We start from the raw sequence: 25144 nt of genomic DNA, 5'->3' as shown, positions 1-25144 counted from the left end.
AATTAATGATTAGTTCAGAATCAGCTTTATAATCATTAGCCAGTATGGAGAATTATGGTGACTTAAAAACAGTTACAGAGTTTAATGGCTGTGATAGGAGAACACTGAGGATGGATCAACAACATTGTAGTTACTCCTCAATACTAACCTCACTGACAGAGTTTAATGGCTGTGATAGGAGAACACTGAGGATGGATCAACAACAGTATAGTTACTCCTCAATACTAACCTCACTGACAGAGTTTAATGGCTGTGATAGGAGAACACTGAGGATGGATCAACTACATTATAGTTACTCCTCAATACTAACCTCATTGTCAGAGTGAAAAGAAGGAAGCCGGTGGCAAAGCAGTTCACTTTTTGTCCTGAATACAAAGTGTTATGTTTGGGGCAAATCCAATACAACCCCTTACTGACTGCCATTCTCCATATGTTCAAGCATAGTGGTGGCTGTTTGGGGCAAATCAATACAACCCCTTACTGACTGCCATTCTCCATATGTTGAAGCATAGTGGTGGCTGTTTGGGGCAAATCCAATACAACCCCTTACTGACTGCCATTCTCCATATGTTGAAGCATAGTGGTGGCTGTTTGGGGCAAATCCAATACAACCCCTTACTGACTGCCATTCTCCATATGTTGAAGCATAGTGGTGGCTGTTTGGGGCAAATCCAATACAACCCCTTACTGACTGCCAGTCTCCATATGTTCAAGCATAGTAGTGGCTGCATCATTTACATTTACATTGTAGTCATTCAGCAGACGCTCTGATGCAGAGGTGAGTCATATAGCAGACGCTCTGATCCAGTAGTGAGTATTATAGCAGGCGCTCTGATCCAGTAGTGAGTCATTTAGCAGACGCTCTGATCCAGTAGTGAGTATTTTAGCAGACGCTCTGATCCAGTAGTGAGTCATTAAGCAGACGCTCTGATCCAGCAGTGAGTCATTTAGCAGGCGCTCTGATCCAGTAGTGAGTCATTTAGCAGACGCTCTGATCCAGTAGTGAGTATTTTAGCAGACGCTCTGATCCAGTAGTGAGTCATTTAGCAGACGCTCTGATCCAGTAGTGAGTATTTTAGCAGACGCTCTGATCCAGTAGTGAGTATTTTAGCAGACGCTCTGATCCAGTAGTGAGTATTTTAGCAGACGCTCTGATCCAGTAGTGAGTCATTTAGCAGAAGCTCTGATCCAGTAGTGAGTATTTTAGCAGGTGCTCTGATCCAGTAGTGAGTCATTTAGCAGACGCTCTGATCCAGTAGTGAGTCATTTAGCAGACGCTCTGATCCAGTAGTGAGCCATTTAGCAGACGCTCTGATCCAGTAGTGAGTCATTTAGCAGACGCTCTGATCCAGTAGTGAGTCATTTAGCAGACGCTCTGATCCAGTAGTGAGTCATTTAGCAGACGCTCTGATCCAGTAGTGAGTCATTTAGCAGACGCTCTGATCCAGTAGTGAGTCATTTAGCAGACGCTCTGATCCAGTAGTGAGTCATTTAGCAGACGCTCTGATCCAGTAGTGAGTCATTTAGCAGACGCTCTCATCCAGTAGTGAGTCATTTAGCAGACGCTCTGATCCAGTAGTGAGTCATTTAGCAGACGCTCTGATCCAGTAGTGAGTCATTTAGCAGACGCTCTGATCCAGTAGTGGGGGACCTGATCCTAGATCATAATGAATCAGATTACATGGAGAGGGGACCTGATCCTAGATCATAATGAATCAGATTACATGGAGAGGGAGACCTGATCCTAGATCATAATGAATCAGATTACATGGAGAGGGGGACCTGATCCTAGATCATAATGAATCAGATTACATGGAGAGGGAGACCTGATCCTAGATCATAATGAATCAGATTACATGGAGAGGGGGACCTGATCCTAGATCATAATGAATCAGATTACATGGAGAGGAAGGACCTGATCCTAGATCATAATGAATCAGATTAGATGGAGAGGGGGACCTGATCCTAGATCATAATGAATCAGATTACATGGAGAGGAGGACCTGATCCTAGATCATAATGAATCAGATTACATGGAGAGGAGGACCTGATCCTAGATCATAATGAATCAGATTACATGGAGAGGGGGGACCTGATCCTAGATCATAATGAATCAGATTACATGGAGAGGGGAACTGATCCTAGATCATAATGAATCAGATTACATGGAGAGGGGGGACCTGATCCTAGATCATAATGAATCAGATTACATGGAGAGGAGGACCTGATCCTAGATCATAATGAATCAGATTACATGGAGAGGGAGACCTGATCCTAGATCATAATGAATCAGATTAGATGGAGAGGAGGGAGACCTGATCCTAGATCATAATGAACCAGATTACATGGAGAGGAGGACGTGATCCTAGTTCAGCACTTCAACTCTGGGACACTGCCTGTATGAAACAGAACACATAGTTGTAAAGTCTAGTTACAGCAGGTGTTTACTGCCATCTAGTGGAAGATACCAATACAACACTTTATTATCAGGGTGGGGAGGCGGCTGAGCTGAAACAGAACACATAGTTGTAAAGTCTAGTTACAGCAGGTGTTTACTTCCATCTAGTGGAAGATACCAATATAACACTTTATTATCAGGGTGGGGAGGCGGCTGAGCTGAAACAGAAAGTAAAGTTGTTCTTTTGTTCAGGATCCATTTTGAGACGACAGAGCAGAAAAGACTATATGGAGATTATTGAAAAATAAAGTAAGTATTTCTGAACAATAATCTATTCTAATGGACAGAATAAGAGAATGAATACCTGTAATGAGATATTACTAGTTAGTAGAACTGCTACTTGAGCTGAGTTGCTGACAGACAGCAGTTTTCAAAGTGTAAACTAATCAGTAGGCCGACATGCTATCAGTAACACGTCTGGTAAAGATGGTGGAGGAGCTTTTCAATGATATGGTTTTATGTTTATCTCAGGGTTTCTCCATCCTTTTGTTCTTACCAGCACTTACACACCTGATTCAACTAATCATCAAATATTTTAAAATAATTTAATATTCGAGGCATACAAATGAACATTCTCAAATTAAAACCTTTTTGGTTTGTAGGACTGCTTACAATTATTAAAGTCCTACAGTAACTCACATCTTGGAGAAAAAAAACACAGCTAAACTTGGTTTTGAGTAAATTATATGTTTATCAAAAAGAATGTAAGAGAGATGTCTTGAAGAAACGCGTCTGGGTTTAGAACTCAGTGTCTCAGTGCCCTGCGACAGTGGGAGGTTTGTTTTGCATGGCCCGGTGCTACAGGTGAGTGGACATATAATTTATGGACCAATGGAATGGTCTAAAATGCTTAAACTCTGCCCCCCCGGGGAGCCGGGCAATGCAAAACTAATTCCCCCAGTGATTGTTACTTTATTTCCTGATATGAAATGGAAAGTAATTTTGTAGCTGACGCAGTTCCAGAATGTCTGTTGAAACTGTGTCTCATATGGAACATTAGAACAGTGGTGGAAACAGAACTCAGTTCCAGAATGTCTGTTGAAACTGTGTCTCATATGGAACGTTAGAACAGTGGTGGAAAAGGAACTCAGTTCCAGAATGTCTGTTGAAACTGTGTCTCATATGGAACGTTAGAACAGTGGTGGAAACAGAACTCAGTTCTCAAACTGGAGTAAAAGTAAAGATTCCTTAATAGAAAATGACTCAAGTAAAAGTGAAAGTCACCCAGTAAAATACTACTTCAGGAAAAGTCTAGAAGTATTTGGTTTTAAATATAATTAAATATCAAAAGTAAAAGTAAAGTTGTAATAATTGAAAACTCCTTATATTAAGAAAACCAGACTGCACAATGTTCTTGTTATTTTAATTTATGGATAGCCAGGGTCACACTCCAACACTCAGATACCATTTAAAAACAAAGCATTTGTGTTTAGTGAGTCCTCCAGATCAGAGGCATTAGGGATGACCAGCGATGTTCTGTTGATAATTGTGCAAATTGGACAATTTTCTGTCCTGCTAAGCATTCAAAATGTAATGAGTACCTTTGGCTGTCAGGGAAAATGTACGGAGTAAAAAGTACATCATTCTATTTATGAATGTAGTGAAGTGAAAGTAAAAGTTGTTCAAAAATATAAATAGTAAAGTAAAGGACAGATACCCACAAAAACTACTGAAGTAGTACTTTAAAGTATTTTACTGAAGTACTTTACACCACTGCATTAGAAGACAGATAAATGTGTTGATTTGAAGGAAATTCTATTCTACTGTATCTTAGTCGATGCATTACTCATCTCATATGTATATACTGTAATCTATTCTACTGTATCTTAGTCTATGCATTACTCATCTCATATGTATATACTGTAATCTATTCTACTGTATCTTAGTCTATGCATTACTCATCTCATATGTATATACTGTATTCTATTCTACTGTATCTTAGTCTATGCATTACTCATCTCATATGTATATACAGTAATCTATTCTACTGTATCTTAGTCTATGCATTACTCATCTCATATGTATATACTGTATTCTATTCTACTGTATCTTAGTCTATGTATTACTCATCTCATATGTATATACTGTATTCTATTCTACTGTATCTTAGTCTATGTATTACTCATCTCATATGTATATACTGTATTCTATACTATTCTACTGTATTTTAGTCTATGCATTACTCATCTAATATGTATATACTGTATTCTATACTATTCTACTGTATTTTAGTCTATGCATTACTCATCTCATATGTATATACTGTATTCTATACTATTCTACTGTATTTTAGTCTATGCATTACTCATCTCATATGTATATACTGTATTCTATACTATTCTACTGTATCTCAGTCTATGCCGCTCTGACATTGTGACCAATAACATTTGATTTGATTTAGATTAGGTGATATACACTACATGACCAAAAGTATGTGGACACTTGCTAGTCGAACATCTCATTCCAAAATCATAGGCATTCCTATGGAGTTGGTCAGCCCTTTGCTGCTATAACAGCCTCCACTCTTCTGGGTTTGCTTTCCACTAGATGTTGGAACATTGCTGCGGGGACTTGCTTCCGTTCAGCCACAAGAGCATTAGGGAGGTCGGGCACTGATGTTGGGTGATTAGGCCTGGCTCGCAGTCGGCATTCCAATTCATCCCAAAGGTGTTCAATGGAGTTGAGGTCAGGGCTCTGTGCAGGCCAGTCAAGTTCTTCCACACCGATCTCGACAAGCCATTACTGTATGGACCTCGCTTTGTGCACGGGGATATTGTCATGCTGAAACTGGAAAGGGCCTTCCCCAAACTGCCCCAACTTTACAGTTGGCACAATGCATTCGGACAGGAAGCGTTTTCCTGGCATCCACCAAACCCAGATTCAACTGCTCCAGAGTCCAATGGCAGCGAGCTCTACACCACTCAAGCCAATGCTTGGCATTGCGCAAGGTGATCTTGTGTGCGGCTGCTTGGCCATGGAAATCCATTTCATGAAGCTCCCGATGAACAGTTATTTTGCTGACATTGCAGTTTGGAACTCGGTAGTGAGTATTGCAACCGAGGACAGATCATTTTTATGTGCTTCCACACTTGGCGAGCCAGTCCTCTGAGCTTGAGTGGCCTACCACTTCACTGTTGAGCCGTTGTTGCTCCGAGATGTTTCTACTTCACAATAATAGCACTTACAGTTGACCGGGGCAGCTCTAGCAGGGCAGATATTTGACAAACTGGCATGTTGGAAAGGTGGCATCCTATGACGGTGCCACGTTGAAAGGCACTGAGATCTTCAGTTAGGTCATTCTACTGCCAATGTTTGTTTATGGAGATTGCATGGCTGGCTGTCCGACTTTATACACCTGTCAGCAACAGGTGTGGCTGAAATAGAATCCACTAATTTGAAGGGGTGTCCACATATGTTTGCATATACAGTGTAGATTCTCTGTCCTGCTACTGGTAGGACTATAACATTATGTGAACTGATCTGAACAGGTTTAGGCTGGTCATCGATGACATGTAGGCTATATCTGAGGTATAGACTTTCATCTGCATATCACTAACAAACTGCTAGTATACATTATAACCTAGCCTACTTTACATAATATAACATCTACATATCACTAACAACCCCACTACTATACATTATAACCTAGTCTACTTTACATAATATAAAATCTACATATCACTAACAACCCACTACTATACATTATAACCTAGCCTACTTTACATAATATAACATATCACTAACAACCCACTACTATACATTATAACCTAGCCTACTTTACATAATATAAAATCTCTCACTTGTTGCAAAAAACCTTTCTGAATGGATCAATCAAATCAAATCGAATTTATTTATATAGCCCTTCGTACATCAGCTGATATCTCAAAGTGCTGTACAGAAACCCAGCCTAAAACCTCAAACAGCAAGCAATGCAGGTGTAGAAGCACGGTGGCTAGGAAAAACTCCCTAGAAAGGCCAAAACCTAGGAAGAAACCTAGAGAGGAACCAGGCTATGTGGGGTGGCCAGTCCTCTTCTGGCTGTGCCGGGTGGAGATTATAACAGAACATGGCCAAGATGTTCAAATGTTCATAAATGACCAGTATGGTTGAATAATAACAAGGCAGAACAGTTGAAACTGAAATCAATCAATGCCCCCCTCAGATCAATAATGTCCGTTTTAGCCCTTCTGTCTACATTCTCAGATTAGTTTAGAAAATAACAGATTGAAAGACAATAAATATCCTACTGTTAGTGAATACAAATAAGTGTGAGACATGGCCTTGTGTTGCTGCACTGTCTAGAACTACCTTAACAAACAGTGACTTATTATTATTATTGACAGTTACCATGGAGATGAAATATCACAACTACATGGTCATGTGATGCATTAAATCACCTGGCTGTTTCTATGTCTGTTAGTAAATGTTTTATTTTTCAAAGAGATAATGAATACATGAGAACAATAATTAGTTGTCACTGTGTTAATCACAACCAACATGCTGGATCTCTGTTTAGGGGTCAGTGCTCTAAAATGAGTCTCTCTGGGGAGAGAGAGGAGGGGGGCCCTGCCTCTAAAATTCATCTCTCTGAGGGACATGACACCAAAGATAAGAGGTAAGATGATAATTTAATGAATAATTTATAAAGTTTATTTCCAAAATAAATAGCTATCTTAAGATGAATGCACTTACTGTAAATCACTCTGGATAAGAGCATCTGCTAAATCAGGGTTCTCAATCCGGGGTCTGTGGAGGTACTGCAGGGGTTCTCAATCCGGGGTCTGTGGAGGTACTGCAGGGGTTCTCAATCCGGGGTCTGTGGAGGTACTGCAGGGGTTCTCAATTCGGGGTCTGTGGAGGTACTGCAGGGGTTCTCAATCCGGGGTCTGTGGAGGTACTGCAGGGGTTCTCAATCCGGGGTCTGTGGAGGTACTGCAGGGGTTCTCAATCCGGGGTCTGTGGAGGTACTGCAGGGGTTCTCAATCCGGGGTCTGTGGAGGTACTGCAGGGGTTCTCAATCCGGGGTCTGTGGAGGTACTGCAGGGGTTCTCAATCCGGGGTCTGGGGAGGTACTGCAGGGGTTCCACGGCACCCTGACTGTACTGGGGAGGGGCGTTGCAATGTCAGACATTTGATAGGATTTTTACATGACAAAACCACTTTGCCTTCTCTTAATTATTGACTAATATAATGGAATGCATATTTTAACCAATTGTGATGGTTGTTACCAGCAGAATATTGACAATATAACTGTTACATCAACACTCTCTTCACACCCGTTTAACAACTCTAAATATCTTTGGCATAGTAGGCATCAAGTCCCTTCCAATAATGTTGCCTACAACGTTTCATACAATGTTCATTTTCATCGAACACATATTACACCCTAGACGCCTTCAACTGCCCAATTTATATCCATCCCCAATTTAGGAGTATTTTTTAACAATATGATGTTGCGCTCCAAAGGAGAACTTGAAATAACATGATGTAGATAATTAAATCATCAAAAGAAAAACGTGTTTAGAAAATAAGGTTCCTTATAAAAAGGCTTCTATCACTTCCTTAAAATATGAAATCAATAAAAGTTATATATATTTTGGGGTTCAGTGAAGAAGAACCTCTAGAGTTCTGATCAACAAAAGGTTCATGTTTTGAGGATGTGAACCCAGCAGCCATCCAGTGGTCAGATCAATTCCACCTGTTTTTTCCAGCGCCCGGCCCGGGATTCGAACCAGCCACCCTTCGGTCACAGCTCCAACTCCAACCTGAGTTAATCTTCAGAAATAAGCATGAGTTAATCTGCCAAAATGAAGACAAAATGCTATGCAGACATGGTATCACTTGTTATGCATAATTATCATACATAACTCATCGCCAAAAGCACAAGACATACTGTTGCATGTTGGTCTATATTATTTATGGGTTGATCACATATAGAAATATAAAAACATTATTTTTAACTACTGCAATGCAATTACATGTGGCTCAGGAACCACTGACTCACTGCATGATTCTATAGTATTATCAAGACACCTGCTGTTAACACTTAACTACTTAGGACACCTGCTGTTAACTCTTAACTACTTAGGACAGCTCACGAGGTGTCCTAAATATCTACTGACTAGGTGGGTAGGTAATTTAGGCAATGGGTAGGTAACTAGGTCATTTATACCCATAAGTGTAAAATGTCTTTATTCTCAGCACTTATACGACCAATTTTCTACTCAGACACTTTGGCCATATGGACCCAGATCTCAACATATTGTCATAAAAAAACTGAATGTTTGATCTCAAAATGTTGTTATAATTTTGTAAAAATGTTTGTTAAACATAATAATAAAAAATGAATATTACTAATGTAACCCACTGTAAAGACTGGGTTTAGGTTATTGTGTTGCACTGCTCATGTCCGCGTTCTGGACCTGTCCGCGTCCCCGTACAGAACTGTCCGCGTCCACGTTCGGTGTGGATATTGTCCGGTTACGCGCAGAGTGGACTGAGGTGATCTTGGGGAATAACGACAGAGTTTGTTTTAGTGTTGAGACACCGAAGTTTATTGTTCAATTTGCTTTTTTCTTTACGGTGAGGGACATTATGAGTGTAGCCAGATCCTTTTCACTCTCTATCCTCGTTTCATTTTGTGGTTCACCGGATTCATCATCGAGACGAGGGACAGACGAACGACCTGCTAACTAACCAAGCTAGTCGGTACAGCTCGGTAAGCTAGCTAGCTACTCTACCAGCAGCATCCTAGTTATCCTAGCTAGTCGGCACAGCTCGGTAAGATAGCTAGCTACTCTACCAGCAGCATCCTAGTTATCCTAGCTAGTCGGTACAGCTCGGTAAGATAGCTAGCTACTCTACCAGCAGCATCCTAGTTATCCTAGCTAGTCGTTACAGCTCGGTAAGATAGCTAGCTACTCTACCAGCAGCATCCTAGTTATCCTAGCTAGTCGTTACAGCTCGGTAAGCTAGCTAGCTACTCTACCAGCAGCATCCTAGTTATCCTAGCTAGTCGTTACAGCTCGGTAAGATAGCTAGCTACTCTACCAGCAGCATCCTAGTTATCCTAGCTAGTCGGCACAGCTCGGTAAGATAGCTAGCTACTCTACCAGCAGCATCCTAGTTATCCTAGCTAGTCGGCACAGCTCGGTAAGCTAGCTAGCTACTCTACCAGCTACATCCTAGTTACCATAGCTACCACTACATCATCACCGGCTCCCCGGTTGTTTCTTTAGTGTTTAAACCCTCTGTGTCCAAGGACCGAACTTTTGAATATTATTTTCAGGACGCCTCAATAGCAGGTATTGAACACCGGGTAAATAATCACTAGTCAGAACTTCAACCTCAGTATACATTCATTATAAAAATCATCTTAATATCTGATATTGTGAGTAAACAACCTCGAGAGTGCGTCTTCCAGCCCTCCAATAAATGACATCATTCAACCCTCCCGGTTAGTAAATTTACCTCAACATGCCCCGGAGAAGGCAGAGTAACGACACCAGCCTTTTAGCGGGGCTGACAGACTGACTACAACGCTCGCGTCGATAAATTAATCTCGTCATTAAAAATGACACACTGCTCGCGCGCTGCAACGAGCGTCTAGAAGTCAGTTCTATTTGTGAAACTCTTCTTATGTTTCCCCATCTGAGCTCAGAGTAGATGAGAGATGTAATGTTTGTCTCTGTTGTGTTGAAGTCCAATCAAGCAGGAGAGACCAGCCTCCCCTGTTCCCAGCTGTGTGTCCATGAAGAGTGACCGGTCTATGGAACAACCTATAATGTTTAGAGAGAGAGACTTTATTACTGAACAAAGGTAAGAAGAACTCATAGGTCCTGGTCAACACCGTCTCTAGTCATTTCTCCTCCCATTTTCCAAATCCTTTTGGTTGTTTTCATAATCCATAGGCTAATCCTTTTGTCCATTTTCATAGTCCTAAAACAATATTAAACAAACACAACATTCCCTCACTGTGTGTGTGTGTGTGTGTGTGGTACCTGGTACCCTGCACATTGACTCAGTACTGGTACTCCTTATAGCCTCATTATTACCTCAACTACCTGGTACCCTGCACATTGACTCAGTACTGGTTCTCCTTATAGTCTCATTATTACCTCAACTACCTGGTACCCTGCACATTGACTCAGTTCTGGTACTCCTTATAGTCTCATTATTACCTCAACTACCTGGTACCCTGCACATTGACTCAGTACTGGTAATCCTTATAGCCTCATTATTCCGGTCGGTAACATTTGAGAGTGAGGCAAATATATAGCATTTTAGATAGGAAAAAAAACATGATTATTTGTCTCTCTGAAATGAAGACATCAAGTGATTTTAAACAAATACATATCTGTCATTGAACAATCCCATGATTAGATAGTGAACAACCCCATGATTAGATAGTGAACAACCCCATGATTAGATAGTGAACAACCGTATGATTATTTAGTGAACATGATTAGATAGTGAACAATCCCATGATTAGATAGTGAACAACCCCATGATTAGATAGTGAACAACCCCATGATTAGATAGTGAACAACCCCATGATTAGATAGTGAACAACCCCATGATTAGATAGTGAACAACCCCATGATTAGATAGTGAACAACCCCATGATTAGATAGTGAACAACCCCATGATTAGATAGGGGACAACCCCATGATTAGCTAGTGAACAACCCCATGATTAGATAGGGGACAACCCCATGATTAGATAGTGAACAACCCCATGATTAGATAGTGAACAATCCCATGATTAGATAGTGAACAATCCCATGATTAGATAGTGAACAATCCCATGATTAGATAGTGAACAACCCCATGATTAGATAGTGAACAACCCCATGATTAGATAGTGAACAACCCCATGATTAGATAGTGAACAACCCCATGATTAGATAGTGAACAACCCCATGATTAGATAGTGAACAACCCCATGATTAGATAGTGAACAACCCCATGATTAGATAGTGAACAATCCCATGATTAGATAGTGAACAACCCCATGATTAGATAGTGAACAATCCCATACCATGATTAGATTTCAGAAATGCTTTGAACAATAAAAGCTAATTTACTAACATTTCTGAAAAGTGATATATAGTGTTTTGGAATGAAACTCTTATGTTTCCCCATCTGAGCTCAGAGTAGATGAGAGATGTAATGTTTGTCTCTGTTGTGTTGAAGACCAATCAAGCAGGAGAGACCAGCCTCCCCTGTTCCCAGCTGTGTGTCCATGAAGAGTGACCAGTCTATGAATCCTCCTCTAAACTTTAGAGAGGGAGACTTTTCTACTGAACAAAGGTAAGAAGAACTCATGGGTCCTGGTCAGTGAGTTAAACAACACTGTCTCTAGTCATTTCTCCTCTCCCATTTTCCCATTTATTGTTGTTGTTTTCATAATCCATATGCTAATCATATTGCCCATTTTCATAGTCCTAAAACAATATTAAACAAACACAACATTCCCTCCGTGTGTGTGTGTGTGTGTGTGTGTGTGTGTGTGTGTTTTACTCCCTGGATGAGGAGATGTAATCTCATGTTTTGTCCACAGAAACCAACAGGAGAGATCAGGGTCAGAGATTCTCAGTTGTCAGTCTTCCCAGAGTCATCAAACAGACCTGGCCTCCATATTCAGTGTATGTGGTCCTGTTATGTACATTTTTGTTTTTGTTTACCTCAAGTAAAGTTGATCTGTCAATCATTCATTAATGTGTTAATGAGAAAGCATTTTATTCTCTTGCTTAACTTATTTACTTAATTTATTCCAGATGCTTGAAGATAAAATTATGACATTTGTGAAGAACGAGCTGAAGATGTTCAAGAGGATTCTTAGTCCAGAACTCCCAGAAGGCTTTGAGAGTCAGAAGCAGGATAAGGAAGTGGTGGATGCTGAAGATGAGAAGCAGGAGAGCAGTGCCAGAGAGGGGGCTCTGAAGATCACACTGCACATCCTGAGGAAAATGAACCAGAAGGAGCTTGCTGACACACTGGAGAAATGTAAGATCTGTCTGCCTCATGTTGAATGATGTTTTATAACATTTAAAAGCTGTAGCCAAAGTACAGCTAAAGTAGCTGTGTAACTCAATGATATTGTAGCAGCCTTAACACAACACCTAGTGACCTCATCAAGTAGCAGCAGGGATGTGTTGTGGTGATTCATTTAGAGAGAGAGAACATTAATAATACCATCAATAATACCAATAATAATATAATCAGTCACACCAGTCTGTAATGCATTATGAAAACATTTACACATTTATACAGTCAGTTAAGATAATAAATTATTATAATGTAAAACTTTATAACAGTCCTTCAATACTGTAGACATTAAAACAGACGTAATATTAATATCCTCTGTGTTACTTCTTCATTCAGATGAACTTGCTGTGATTTGCCAACGTGAACTCAAATCTAATCTAAAGAAGAAGTTTCAATGTGTATTTGAGGGGATCGCTAAACAAGGAAACCCAACACTTCTCAATAAGATCTACACAGAGCTCTACATCACAGAGGGTGGAACAGGAGAGGTCAATAATGAACATGAGCTGAGACAGATTGAGACAACAACCAGGAAACAAGCAAGACCAGAGACTGCAATCAAATGTAACGACATCTTCACACCCTTAACTGGACAAGACAAACTTATCAGAACTGTGCTGACAAAGGGAGTCGCTGGCATTGGAAAAACAGTCTCTGTGCAGAAGTTCATTCTGGACTGGGCTGAAGGAAAAGCAAACCAGGATGTCCAATTTGTATTTTCATTCCCTTTCCGGGAGCTGAATTTGATGAAAGAGGACAAACACACTTTCATTGAACTTCTCAATCACTTCTCAATGGAAACCAAACAATCAGGAATCTCCATCTACAACAAGTACAAAGTTCTGTTCATCTTTGATGGTCTGGATGAGTGCCGACTGCCCCTAGACTTCCAGAAGAACAAGATCTGTTGGGACGTCACAGAGTCAACCTCAGTGGATGTTCTGCTGACAAATCTCATCAAGGGAAATCTGCTTCCCTCTGCTCTCCTCTGGATAACTACCCGACCTGCAGCAGCCAATAAGATCCCTTCAGGGTGTGTTGACCAGGTGACAGAGGTACGAGGGTTCAATGACCCACAGAAGGATGAGTACTTCAGGAAGAGATTCAGTGATGAGGACCTGGCCAGCAGAATCATCTCACACATAAAGACATCAAGGAGCCTCCACATCATGTGCCACATTCCAGTCTTCTGTTGGATTTCTGCAACAGTCCTTGAACACATCCTGAAACATAAGAGAGAAGAGATGCCCAAGACTCTGACTGAGATGTACACACACCTTGTGGAGTTTCATACCAAACAGAAGAATGAAAAGTATCTTGGGAAAGAAGACACAGGTTCACACTGGAATAAAGAGAGCATTCTGTCACTGGGAAAACTGGCTTTTCAACAGCTTGTGAATGGCAATCTGATTTTCTATGAAGAAGACTTGAAAGAGGCTGGCATTGATGTTAATGAAGCCTCAGTGTACTCAGGATTGTGCACACAGCTCTTTAAAGAGGAGTGTGTGTTCTACCAGGACAAGGTGTACTGCTTTGTTCATCTGAGCATTCAGGAGTTTCTGGCTGCTGTATATGTGTTCCTCTCATTCATCAACAACAATGAGAATCTAATGGACAAACTGCAAACAAAAGACGAGTCTGAAGTTACTTTCTACAAGAGTGCTGTGGATAAAGCCTTACAAAGTGAGACAGGAAACCTGGACCTTTTCCTCCGCTTCCTACTGGGCCTCTCACTGGAGTCCAATCAGAAGCACTTACGAGGTCTACTGACAAAGACAAGAAGCATCTCACAGAGCCATGAAGAAACAGTCGAGTACATCAAGGAGAAGATCGGGGAGGATCTCTCTCCAGAGAGGAGCATCAATCTGTTCCACTGTCTGAATGAACTGAATGACCATTCTCTAGTGGAGGAGATCCAAAGATACCTGAGATCAGGAAGTCTCTCAAAACCCAACCTGACACCTGCACAGTGGTCAGCTCTGGTCTTTGTGTTGCTGACTTCAGAAAAGGAGCTGGATGTGTTTGACCTGAAGAAATACTCCAGATCAGAGGAAGGTCTTCTGAGGCTGCTGCCAGTGGTCAAAGCCTCCAGAGCTGTTCTGTGAGTATATCAAATTAAATATAAGAACTAATCATCAGGAAGAAATATTCAGTTAGAGAAAAATATGTATTATAATATGTCTATAATATTATATTGAAAAACATATTGAATAAATTCATTGATGTTCACATTAGTATAACAATATGACCATACAATTCTAGGAAACGGAAGATGAATCTATATGTTGTTTGGGAGAATTAACTAAATGCATCTGCCATTGTCCTTCTACACTACTGGTGTTAAATTAACAGTGTGTTTGTGAAGTCATGATGATCTCTTTGTCAGGCTGTCAGGCTGTGGACTCACAGAGGAAGGCTGTGATTCTCTGGTCTCAGCTCTGGAGTCAAACCCCTCACACCTGAGAGAGCTGGATCTGAGTAACAATGACCTGAAGGATTCAGGAGTGAAGCTGCTCTCTGCTGGACTGGGGAATCCCCACTGTAAACTGGAGACTCTGAGGTCAGTATTATCAGATATGAAAGCACTTTATGCATGTAGTTCTCCCATTTGAAAAGTCGTAATTATTTGGTTATATTCACTTATAGTGTATTAAAGTAGTCATACGTTTAGTATTTGGTCCCATATTCCAAGCCTGCAGTGATTACATCAAGCTTGTGATTCTACTAACTTGTTGAATTCATTTGCAGTTTGTCTTGGTTGTGTTTGGGATGTTTTTCCTAATAGAAACTGAATGGTGAATAATGTCCTGTCATTTTGGAGTCACTTCACTTGTATTGTCAGGAAGAATAGAAGATGTTTCTGAACACTTCTACATTCATGTGGATGCTACCATGATGATGAATAATCAGGAATGAATCGTCAATGATGATGAATGAGAAAGTTAGAGAGGCACAAAGATCAGACCCACTCTGATATTGGTAATGGTGAGAGGTTAGCATGTTTTGTTGTTGCCTCTGTTGTTGGTAATGGTGAGAGGTTAGCATGTTTTGTTGTAGCCTCTGTTATTGGTAATGGTGAGAGGTTAGCATGTTTTGTTGTAGCCTCTGTTATTGGTAATGGTGAGAGGTTAGCATGTTTTGTTGTAACCTCTGTTATTGGTAATGGTGCAGGCTGTCAGGCTGTCTGGTCAACCCCAACACATTATTTGTGCACAGGTTACAGTGTAAGCAGGGAAAGCTAAGCGTAATATTTTAATACATCCTGTCTGTCATTGTATGTCTTCTGTGTTTTCAGACTCACTGGCTGTAAACTCACAGACACATCCTGTGAATTGTTGGCCTCAGTTCTCAGTTCAAACCCCTCACACCTGAGAGAGCTGGATCTGAGTTTCAATGACCTGAAGGATTCAGGAGTGAAGCTGCTCTCTGATGGACTGGGGAATCCCCACTGTAAACTGGAGACTCTGAGGTCAGTATTCCTGTAGTTGGTCAACAAGTGATAACTGTTCACCAGATCCACATGTGTTTACCAGACACACATAGTCCACACCATATGTGTTTGGACAGTGAAGCCTATAGTTTTAAATGTGGTGCTCCAGCATTTTGGATTTGAGATACAATGTTTCATATTAGGAGACAGTACAGAATGTCACCTTTTATTTGAGGTTGATGGTGAGAGGTTAGCATGTTTTGTTGTAGCCTCTGTTATTGGTAATGGTGAGAGGTTAGCATGTTTTGTTGTATCCTCTGTTATTGGTAATGGTGAGAGGTCAGTATGTTTTGTTGTAGCCTCTGTTATTGGTAATGGTGAGAGGTTAGCATGTTTTGTTGTAGCCTCTGTTATTGGTAATGATGAGAGGTTAGCATGTTTTGTTGTAGCCTCTGTTATTGGTAATGGTGAGAGATTAGCATGTTTTGTTGTAGCCTCTGTTATTGGTAATGGTGAGAGGTTAGCATGTTTTGTTGTAGCCTCTGTTATTGGTAATGGTGAGAGGTTAGCATGTTTTGTTGTAGCCTCTGTTATTGGTAATGATGAGAGGTTAGCATGTTTTGTTGTAGCCTCTGTTATTGGTAATGGTGAGAGGTTAGTATGTTTTGTTGTAGCCTCTGTTATTGGTAATGGTGAGAGGTGAGCATGTTTTGTTGTAGCCTCTGTTATTGGTAATGGTGAGAGGTTAGCATGTTTTGTTGTAGTCTCTGTTATTGGTAATGGTGAGAGGTTAGCATGTTTTGTTGTAGCCTCTGTTATTGGTAATGGTGAGATGTTAGCATGTTTTGTTGTAACCTCTGTTATTGGTAATGGTGCAGGCTGTCTGGTCAACCCCAACACATTATTTGTGCACAGGTTACAGTGTAAGCAGGGAAAGCTAAGCGTAATATTTTAATACATCCTGTCTGTCATTGTATGTCTTCTGTGTTTTCAGACTCACTGGCTGTAAACTCACAGACACATCCTGTAAAGTGTTGGCCTCAGTTCTCAGTTCAAACCCCTCACACCTGAGAGAGCTGGATCTGAGTAACAATGACCTGAAGGATTCAGGAGTGAAGCTGCTCTCTGCTGGACTGGGGAATCCCCACTGTAAACTGGAGACTCTGAGGTCAGTATTCCTGTAGTTGGTCAACAAGTGATAACTGTTCACCAGATCCACATGTGTTTACCAGACACACATAGTCCACACCATATGTGTTTGGACAGTGAAGCCTATAGTTTTAAATGTGGTGCTCCAGCATTTTGGATTTGAGATACAATGTTTCATATTAGGAGACAGTACAGAATGTCACCTTTTATTTGAGGTTGATGGTGAGAGGTTAGCATGTTTTGTTGTAGCCTCTGTTATTGGTAATGGTGAGAGGTTAGCATGTTTTGTTGTATCCTCTGTTATTGGTAATGGTGAGAGGTCAGTATGTTTTGTTGTAGCCTCTGTTATTGGTAATGGTGAGAGGTTAGCATGTTTTGTTGTAGCCTCTGTTATTGGTAATGATGAGAGGTTAGCATGTTTTGTTGTAGCCTCTGTTATTGGTAATGGTGAGAGATTAGCATGTTTTGTTGTAGCCTCTGTTATTGGTAATGGTGAGAGGTTAGCATGTTTTGTTGTAGCCTCTGTTATTGGTAATGGTGAGAGGTTAGCATGTTTTGTTGTAGCCTCTGTTATTGGTAATGATGAGAGGTTAGCATGTTTTGTTGTAGCCTCTGTTATTGGTAATGGTGAGAGGTTAGTATGTTTTGTTGTAGCCTCTGTTATTGGTAATGGTGAGAGGTGAGCATGTTTTGTTGTAGCCTCTGTTATTGGTAATGGTGAGAGGTTAGCATGTTTTGTTGTAGTCTCTGTTATTGGTAATGGTGAGAGGTTAGCATGTTTTGTTGTAGCCTCTGTTATTGGTAATGGTGAGAGGTTAGCATGTTTTGTTGTAACCTCTGTTATTGGTAATGGTGCAGGCTGTCTGGTCAACCCCAACACATTATTTGTGCACAGGTTACAGTGTAAGCAGGGAAAGCTAAGCGTAACATTTGAATACAACCTGTCTGTCATTGTATGTCTTCTGTGTTTTCAGACTCATTGGCTGTAAACTCAGAAACACATCCTGTAAAGTGTTGGCCTCAGTTCTCAGTTCAAACCCCTCACATCTGAGAGAGCTGGATCTGAGTTTCAATGACCTGAATGATTCAGGAGTGAAGCTGCTCTCTGCTGGACTGGGGAATCCCCACTGTAAACTGGAGACTCTGAGGTCAGTATTCCTGTAGTTGGTCAACAAGTGATAACTGTTCACCAGATCCACATGTGTTTACCAGACACACATAGTCCACACCATATGTGTTTGGACAGTGAAGCTTACAGTTTTAAATTTGGTGTTATGCTCCAGCATTTTGGATTTGAGATAGAATGTTTCATATTAGGAGACAGTACAGAATGTCACCTTTTATTTAAAGGTATTCATCCATATACAGTCGTGGCCAAAAGTTTTGAGAATGACACAAATAGTAATTTCCACAAGGTTTGCTGCTTCAGTGTCTAGATATTTTTGTCAGATGTTACTATGGAATACTGAAGTATAATTACAAGCATTTCATACGTGTCAAAGGCTTTTATTGACAATTACATGAAGTTGATGCAAAGAGTCAATATTTGCTGTGTTGACCCTTCTTTCTCAAGACCTCTGCAATCCGCCCTGGCATGCTGTCAATTAACTTCTGGGCCACATCCTGACTGATGGCAGCCCATTCTTACATAATCAATGCTTGGAGTTTGTCAGAATGTGTGGGTTTTTGTATATCCACCCGCCTCTTGAGGGTTGACCACAAGTTCTCAATGGGATTAAGGTCTGGGGAGTTTCCTGGCCATGGACCCAAAATATCAATGTTTTGTTCCCCAGGCCACTTAGTTATCACTTTTGCCTTATGGCAAGGTGCTCCATCATGCTGGAAACGGCATTGTTCGTCACCAAACTATTCCTGGATGGTTGGGAGAAGTTACTCTTGGAGGATGTGTTGGTACCATTCTTTATTCATGGCTGTGTTCTGAGGCAAAATTGTGAGTGATCCCACTCCCTTGGCTGAGAAGCAACCCCACACATGAATGGTCTCAGGATGCTTTACTGTTGGATGACACAGACTGATGGTAGCGCTCACCTTGTCTTCTCCGGACAAGCCTTTTTCCGGATGCCCCAATCAATCGGAAAGGGGATTCATCAGAGAAAATGACTTTACCCCAGTCCTCAGCAGTCCAATCGCTGTACCTTTTGCAGAATATCAGTCTGTCCCTGATGTTGTTCCTGGAGAGAAGTTGCTTCTTTGCTGCCCTTCTTGACACCAGGCCATCCTCCAAAAGTCTTTGCCTCACTGTGCGTGCAGATGCACTCACACCTGCCTGCTGACATTCCTGAGCAAGCTCTGTACTGGTGGTGCCCCGATCCCGCAGCTGAATCAACTTTAGGAGACGGTCCTGGTGTTTGCTGGACTTTCTTGGGCACCCTGAAGCCTTCTTCACAACAATTGAACTGCTCTCCTTGAAGTTCTTGATGATCCGATAAATGGTTGATTTAGGGGCAATCTTACTGGCAGCAATATCCTTGCCTGTGAAGCCCTTTTTGTGCAAAGCAATGTTGACGACACAAGTTTCCTTGCAGGTAAACCATGTTTAACAGAGGAAGAACAATGATTCCAAGCACCACCCTCCTTTTGAAGCTTCCAGTCTGTTATTCGAACTCAATCAGCATGACAGAGTGATCTCCAGCCTTGTCCTGAGGCAGCAGACTGTATATTTTACCGTTTAGATATGAAAGCACTTTATGTATCTAAACTCATCAAAAAAAGAAACATCCCTTTTTCAGGACCCTGTCTTTCAAAGATAATTTGTAAAAATCCAAATAACTTCACAGATCTTTTTTGAAAAGGGTTTAAGCACTGTTTCCCGTGCTTGTTCAATGAACCATAAACAATTAATGAACATGCACCTATGGGACGGTCGTTTAGACATTTACAGCTTACAGACGGTAGGCAATGAAGATCACAGTTATGAAAACTTAGGACACTAAAGAGGCCTTTCTACTGACTCTGAAAAACACCAAAAGAAAGATGCCCAGGGTCCCTGCTCAGTTGCATGAACGTGCCTTAGGCATGCAGCAAGGAGGCATGAGGATTGCAGATGTGGCCATGGAAATAAATTGTGATGTCTGTACTGTGAGACGCCTAAGACAGCGCTACAGGGAGACAGGATGGACAGCTGATCGTCCTCGCAGTGGCAGACCATGTGTAACAACACCTGCGCAGGATCGGTACATCCGAACATCACACCTGCGGTACAGGTACAGGATGGCAACAACAACTGCCCGAGTTACACCGGAACGCACAATCCCTCCTCCAGTGCTCAGATGGTCCGTAATAGGCTGAGAAACATCTGGCTGGACTGAGGGCTTGTACACCTGTTGTAAGGCAGGTCCTCCCCAGAAATCACTGGCAACACCGTCGCCTATAGGCACAAACCCACTGTCGCTGGACCAGACAGGACTGGCAAAAAGTGCTCTTCACTGACGAATCGCGGTTTTGGCTTTTGGTGATGGTCGTATTCGCATTTATCGTCGAACGAATGAGCGTTACACCGAGGCCTGTACTCTGGAGTGGGATCGATTTGGAGGTGGAGGGTCCGTCTTGGTCTGGGGAGGTGTCTCACAGCATCATTTGACTGAGTTTGTTGTCATTGCAGGCAATCTCAAAGCTGTGCGTTACAGGGAAGACATCTTCCTCCCTCATGTGGTACCCTTCCTGCAGGCTCATCCTGACATGACCATCCAGCATGATAATGCCACCAGCCATACTGCTTGTTTTGTGCGTTTTTTATTTATTTTATTTCACCTTTATTTAACCAGGTAAGCAAGTTGAGAACAAGTTCTCATTTACAATTGCGACCTGGCCAAGATAAAGCAAAGCAGTTCGACACATACAACGACACAGAGTTACACATGGAGTAAAACAAACATACAGTAAAAAAAACAAGTCTATATACAATGTGAGCAAATTAGGTGAGAAGGGAGGTAAAGGCAAAAAAGGCCATGGTGGCAAAGTAAATACAATATAGCAAGTAAAACACTGGAATGGTAGTTTTGCAATGGAAGAATGTGCAAAGTAGAAATAAAAATAATGGGGTGCAAAGGAGCAAAATAAATAAATTAATTAAATACAGTTGGGAAAGAGGTAGTTTGGGCTAAATTATAGGTGGGCTATGTACAGGTGCAGTAATCTGTAAGATGCTCTGACAGTTGGTGCTTAAAGCTAGTGAGGGAGATAAGTGTTTCCAATTTAAGAGATTTTTGTAGTTCGTTCCAGTCATTGGCAGCAGAGAACTGGAAGGAGAGGCGGCCAAAGAAAGAATTGGTTTTGGGGGTGACTAGAGAGATATACCTGCTGGAGCGTGTGCTACAGGTGGGAGATGCTATGGTGACCAGCGAGCTGAGATAAGGGGGGACTTTACCTAGCAGGGTCTTGTAGATGACATGGAGCCAGTGGGTTTGGCGACGAGTATGAAGCGAGGGCCAGCCAACGAGAGCGTACAGGTCGCAATGGTGGGTAGTATATGGGGCTTTGGTGACAAAACGGATTGCACTGTGATAGACTGCATCCAATTTGTTGAGTAGGGTATTGGAGGCTATTTTGTAAATGACATCGCCAAAGTCGAGGATTGGTAGGATGGTCAATTTTACAAGGGTATGTTTGGCAGCATGAGTGAAGGATGCTTTGTTGCGAAATAGGAAGCCAATTCTAGATTTAACTTTGGATTGGAGATGTTTGATATGGGTCTGGAAGGAGAGTTTACAGTCTAACCAGACACCTAAGTATTTGTAGTTGTCCACGTATTCTAAGTCAGAGCCGTCCAGAGTAGTGATGTTGGACAGGCGGGTAGGTGCAGGTAGCGATCGGTTGAAGAGCATGCATTTAGTTTTACTTGTATTTAAGAGCAATTGGAGGCCACGGAAGGAGAGTTGTATGGCATTGAAGCTTGCCTGGAGGGTTGTTAACACAGTGTCCAAAGAAGGGCCGGAAGTATACAGAATGGTGTCGTCTGCGTAGAGGTGGATCAGAGACTCACCAGCAGCAAGAGCGACCTCATTGATGTATACAGAGAAGAGAGTCGGTCCAAGAATTGAACCCTGTGGCACCCCCATAGAGACTACCAGAGGTCCGGACAGCAGACCCTCCGATTTGACACACTGAACTCTATCAGAGAAGTAGTTGGTGAACCAGGCGAGGCAATCATTTGAGAAACCAAGGCTGTCGAGTCTGCCGATGAGGATGTGGTGGTTGACAGAGTCGAAAGCCTTGGCCAGATCAATGAATACGGCTGCACAGTAATGTTTCTTATCGATGGCGGTTAAGATATCGTTTAGGACCTTGAGCGTGGCTGAGGTGCACCCATGACCAGCTCTGAAACCAGATTGCATAGCAGAGAAGGTATGGTGAGATTCGAAATGGTCGGTAATCTGTTTGTTGACTTGGCTTTCAAGACCTTAGAAAGGCATGGTAGGATAGATATAGGTCTGTAGCAGTTTGGGTCAAGAGTGTTCCCCCCTTTGAAGAGGGGGATGACCGCAGCTGCTTTCCAATCTTTGGGAATCTCAGATGACACGAAAGAGAGGTTGAACAGGCTAGTAATAGGGGTGGCAACAATTTCGGCAGATAATTTTAGAAAGAAAGGGTCCAGATTGTCTAGCCCGGCTGATTTGTAGGGGTCCAGATTTTTCAGCTCTTTCAGAACTTCAGCTGAATGGATTTGGGAGAAGGAGAAATGGGGAAGGCTTGGGCGAGTTGCTGTTGGGGGTGCAGTGCTGTTGACCGGGGTAGGAGTTGCCAGGTGGAAAGCATGGCCAGCCGTAGAAAAATGCTTATTGAAATTCTCAATTATGGTGGATTTATCAGTGGTGACAATGTTTCCTATCTTCAGTGCAGTGGGCAGCTGGGAGGAGGTGTTCTTATTCTCCATGGACTTTACAGTGTCCCAGAACTTTTTAGAGTTAGTGTTGCAGGAAGCAAAAAAAAAAAAGGAAGCGTGATTTCCTGCAAGACAGGAATGTCAGTGTTCTGCCATGGCCAGCGAAGAGCCCGGTTATCAATCCCATTGAGCACATCTGGGACCTGTTGGATCAGAGGGTGAGGACGAGGGCCATTCCCCCCAAAATGTCCGGGAACTTGCAGGTGCCTTGGTTGAAGAGTGGAGTAACATCTCTCAGATGCACTGCAGTACTTAATGCAGCTGGTGGCCACACCAGATACTGACTGTTACTTTTGATTTTGACCCCCCCCTTTGTTCAGGGACACATTATTCCATTTCTGTTAGTCACATGTCTGTGGAACTTGTTCAATTTATGTGTCAGTTGTTGAATGTTATGTTCATACAAATATTTACACATGTTAATTAAGTTTGCTGAAAATAAACGCAGTTGACAGTGAGAGGACGTTTCTTTTTATGCTGAGTTTAGTTCTCCCATTTGAAGAAGTCTTAATTATTTGGTCAAATTAATTTAGTCAAAAGTTTAGTATTTGGTCCCATATTCCATGCCTGCAGTGATTACATCAAGCTTGTGATTCTACTAACTTGGTGACTGTATTTGCAGCTGGTTTTGGTTGTGTTTTGGATGTTTTTCCTGATAGAAACTGAATGGTGAATAATGTCCTGTCATTTTGGAGTCACTTCACTTGTATTGTCAGTAAGAATAGAAGATGTTTCTGAACACTTCTACATTCATGTGGATGCTACCATGATGATGAATAATCAGGAATGAATAGAGAATGATGATGAATGAGAAAGTTACAGAGGCACAAAGATCAGACCCCCTCTGTTATTGGTAATGGTGAGAGGTTAGCATGTTTTGTTGTAGCCTCTGTTATTGGTAATGGTGAGAGGTTAGCATGTTTTGTTGTAGCCTCTGTTATTGGTAATGGTGAGAGGTTAGCATGTTTTGTTGTAGCCTCTGTTATTGGTAATGGTGAGAGGTTAGCATGTTTTGTTGTAGCCTCTGTTATTGGTAATGGTGAGAGGTTAGCATGTTTTGTTGTAGCCTCTGTTATTGGTAATGGTGAGAGGTTAACATGTGTTGTTGTAGCCTCTGTAACTTACACACTCATTATTATTCATGATTCAGTCATGATTTGTATTAGTCATGGCATCATCAGGATTAGTTTAGTAGTGCTTAGAAACATGTTATCTACTCAGACAGAAAATTACTCCAGTCATCAATCACAATTGTTTTAATGAACAAAAATAACCCAAAACAACCAAAACAAACTGTAGATGTAACAAACGAGTTTGTCACGACTTCCGACGAGGTCGGTCCCTCTCCTTGTTCGGTGGTCGACGTCACCGGCCTTCTAGCCATCGCCGATCCACTTTTCATTTTCCATTTGTTTTGTCTTTGTTTTACACAGCTGGTTTCATTTCCGCAATTACATGTTCATTATTTAACCCTCTTTTCCCCCTTTGTTTTTGTGCGTGATTGTTTTCTGTCTGTTCGGTCTGTTATTGTGGGCTCGGTATTACGACATGTTATTGGAATATTTGAGTAAAGTTACTTGTGTTACTCATCTCTGCTGTCCTGCGCCTGACTCCTCTGCACCAGCTTCACACAGACCATTACAGAGACACATCTCTGCTGTCCTGCGCCTGACTCCTCTGCACCAGCCTCACCCAGACCATTACAGAGACACATCTCTGCTGTCCTGCGCCTGACTCCTCTGCACCAGCTTCACACAGACCATTACAGAGACACATCTCTGCTGTCCTGCGCCTGACTCCTCTGCACCAGCTTCACCCAGACCATTACAGAGACACATCTCTGCTGTCCTGACTCCTCTGCACCAGCTTCACACAGACCATTACAGAGTTTCAGTCACAAGCTTGATGAAGTCATTGCGTTCAAGGAATATCGGACCAAATACTCAACTTTTGACTATTTTAATACACTGAAAGTTAATTGGTCAGAATATTTATGACTTCTTCAAATGGGGGACTAGATACATAAAGTGCTTTATTTTTCTAAATGGAGAAACAGATATGTATTAAAATATCCTCAAATAAAAGATGACATTATATCCTGTCACCTCATATGAAACATTTGATCTGAAATCTAAAATGTTGGAGAATAGAGACAC

At 41.7% G+C, this 25144-nt stretch overlaps 1 protein-coding gene across 6 annotated transcripts in view; it reads left to right on the top strand.

The window, feature by feature from the left end:
* The first annotated feature begins 2582 nt into the window (after positions 1 to 2582).
* The window catches only part of LOC135570303 (NACHT, LRR and PYD domains-containing protein 12-like), a 33602-nt gene continuing 11040 nt past the window's right edge, over positions 2583 to 25144 (top strand). Inside the window, exons 1-11 of one of the 6 annotated variants that reach the window (XM_065016425.1) lie at positions 2584 to 2707; positions 6975 to 7073; positions 10160 to 10276; positions 11653 to 11769; positions 12020 to 12104; positions 12237 to 12465; positions 12844 to 14608; positions 14894 to 15067; positions 15803 to 15976; positions 16932 to 17105; positions 18061 to 18234. In XM_065016425.1, the coding sequence (XP_064872497.1) occupies positions 6991 to 7073; positions 10160 to 10276; positions 11653 to 11769; positions 12020 to 12104; positions 12237 to 12465; positions 12844 to 14608; positions 14894 to 15067; positions 15803 to 15976; positions 16932 to 17105; positions 18061 to 18234 (3092 nt within the window). In that variant the 5' untranslated portion in view covers positions 2584 to 2707; positions 6975 to 6990. Of the gene's footprint in view, positions 2708 to 4695; positions 7074 to 8397; positions 9177 to 10159; positions 10277 to 11652; positions 11770 to 12019; positions 12105 to 12236; positions 12466 to 12843; positions 14609 to 14893; positions 15068 to 15802; positions 15977 to 16931; positions 17106 to 18060; positions 18235 to 25144 lie in introns of those variants that run through there. The other 5 variants (XM_065016427.1, XM_065016423.1, XM_065016426.1 and 2 more) reach the window with 5 other exon arrangements.

This window comes from Oncorhynchus nerka, unplaced genomic scaffold (assembly GCF_034236695.1).
Source record: "Oncorhynchus nerka isolate Pitt River unplaced genomic scaffold, Oner_Uvic_2.0 unplaced_scaffold_991, whole genome shotgun sequence".
In the NCBI taxonomy this organism is placed as follows: domain Eukaryota; kingdom Metazoa; phylum Chordata; class Actinopteri; order Salmoniformes; family Salmonidae; genus Oncorhynchus; species Oncorhynchus nerka.
The sequence above is the reverse complement of the archived record's forward strand: the minus strand, read 5'-3'. Positions and strand labels throughout refer to the sequence as shown.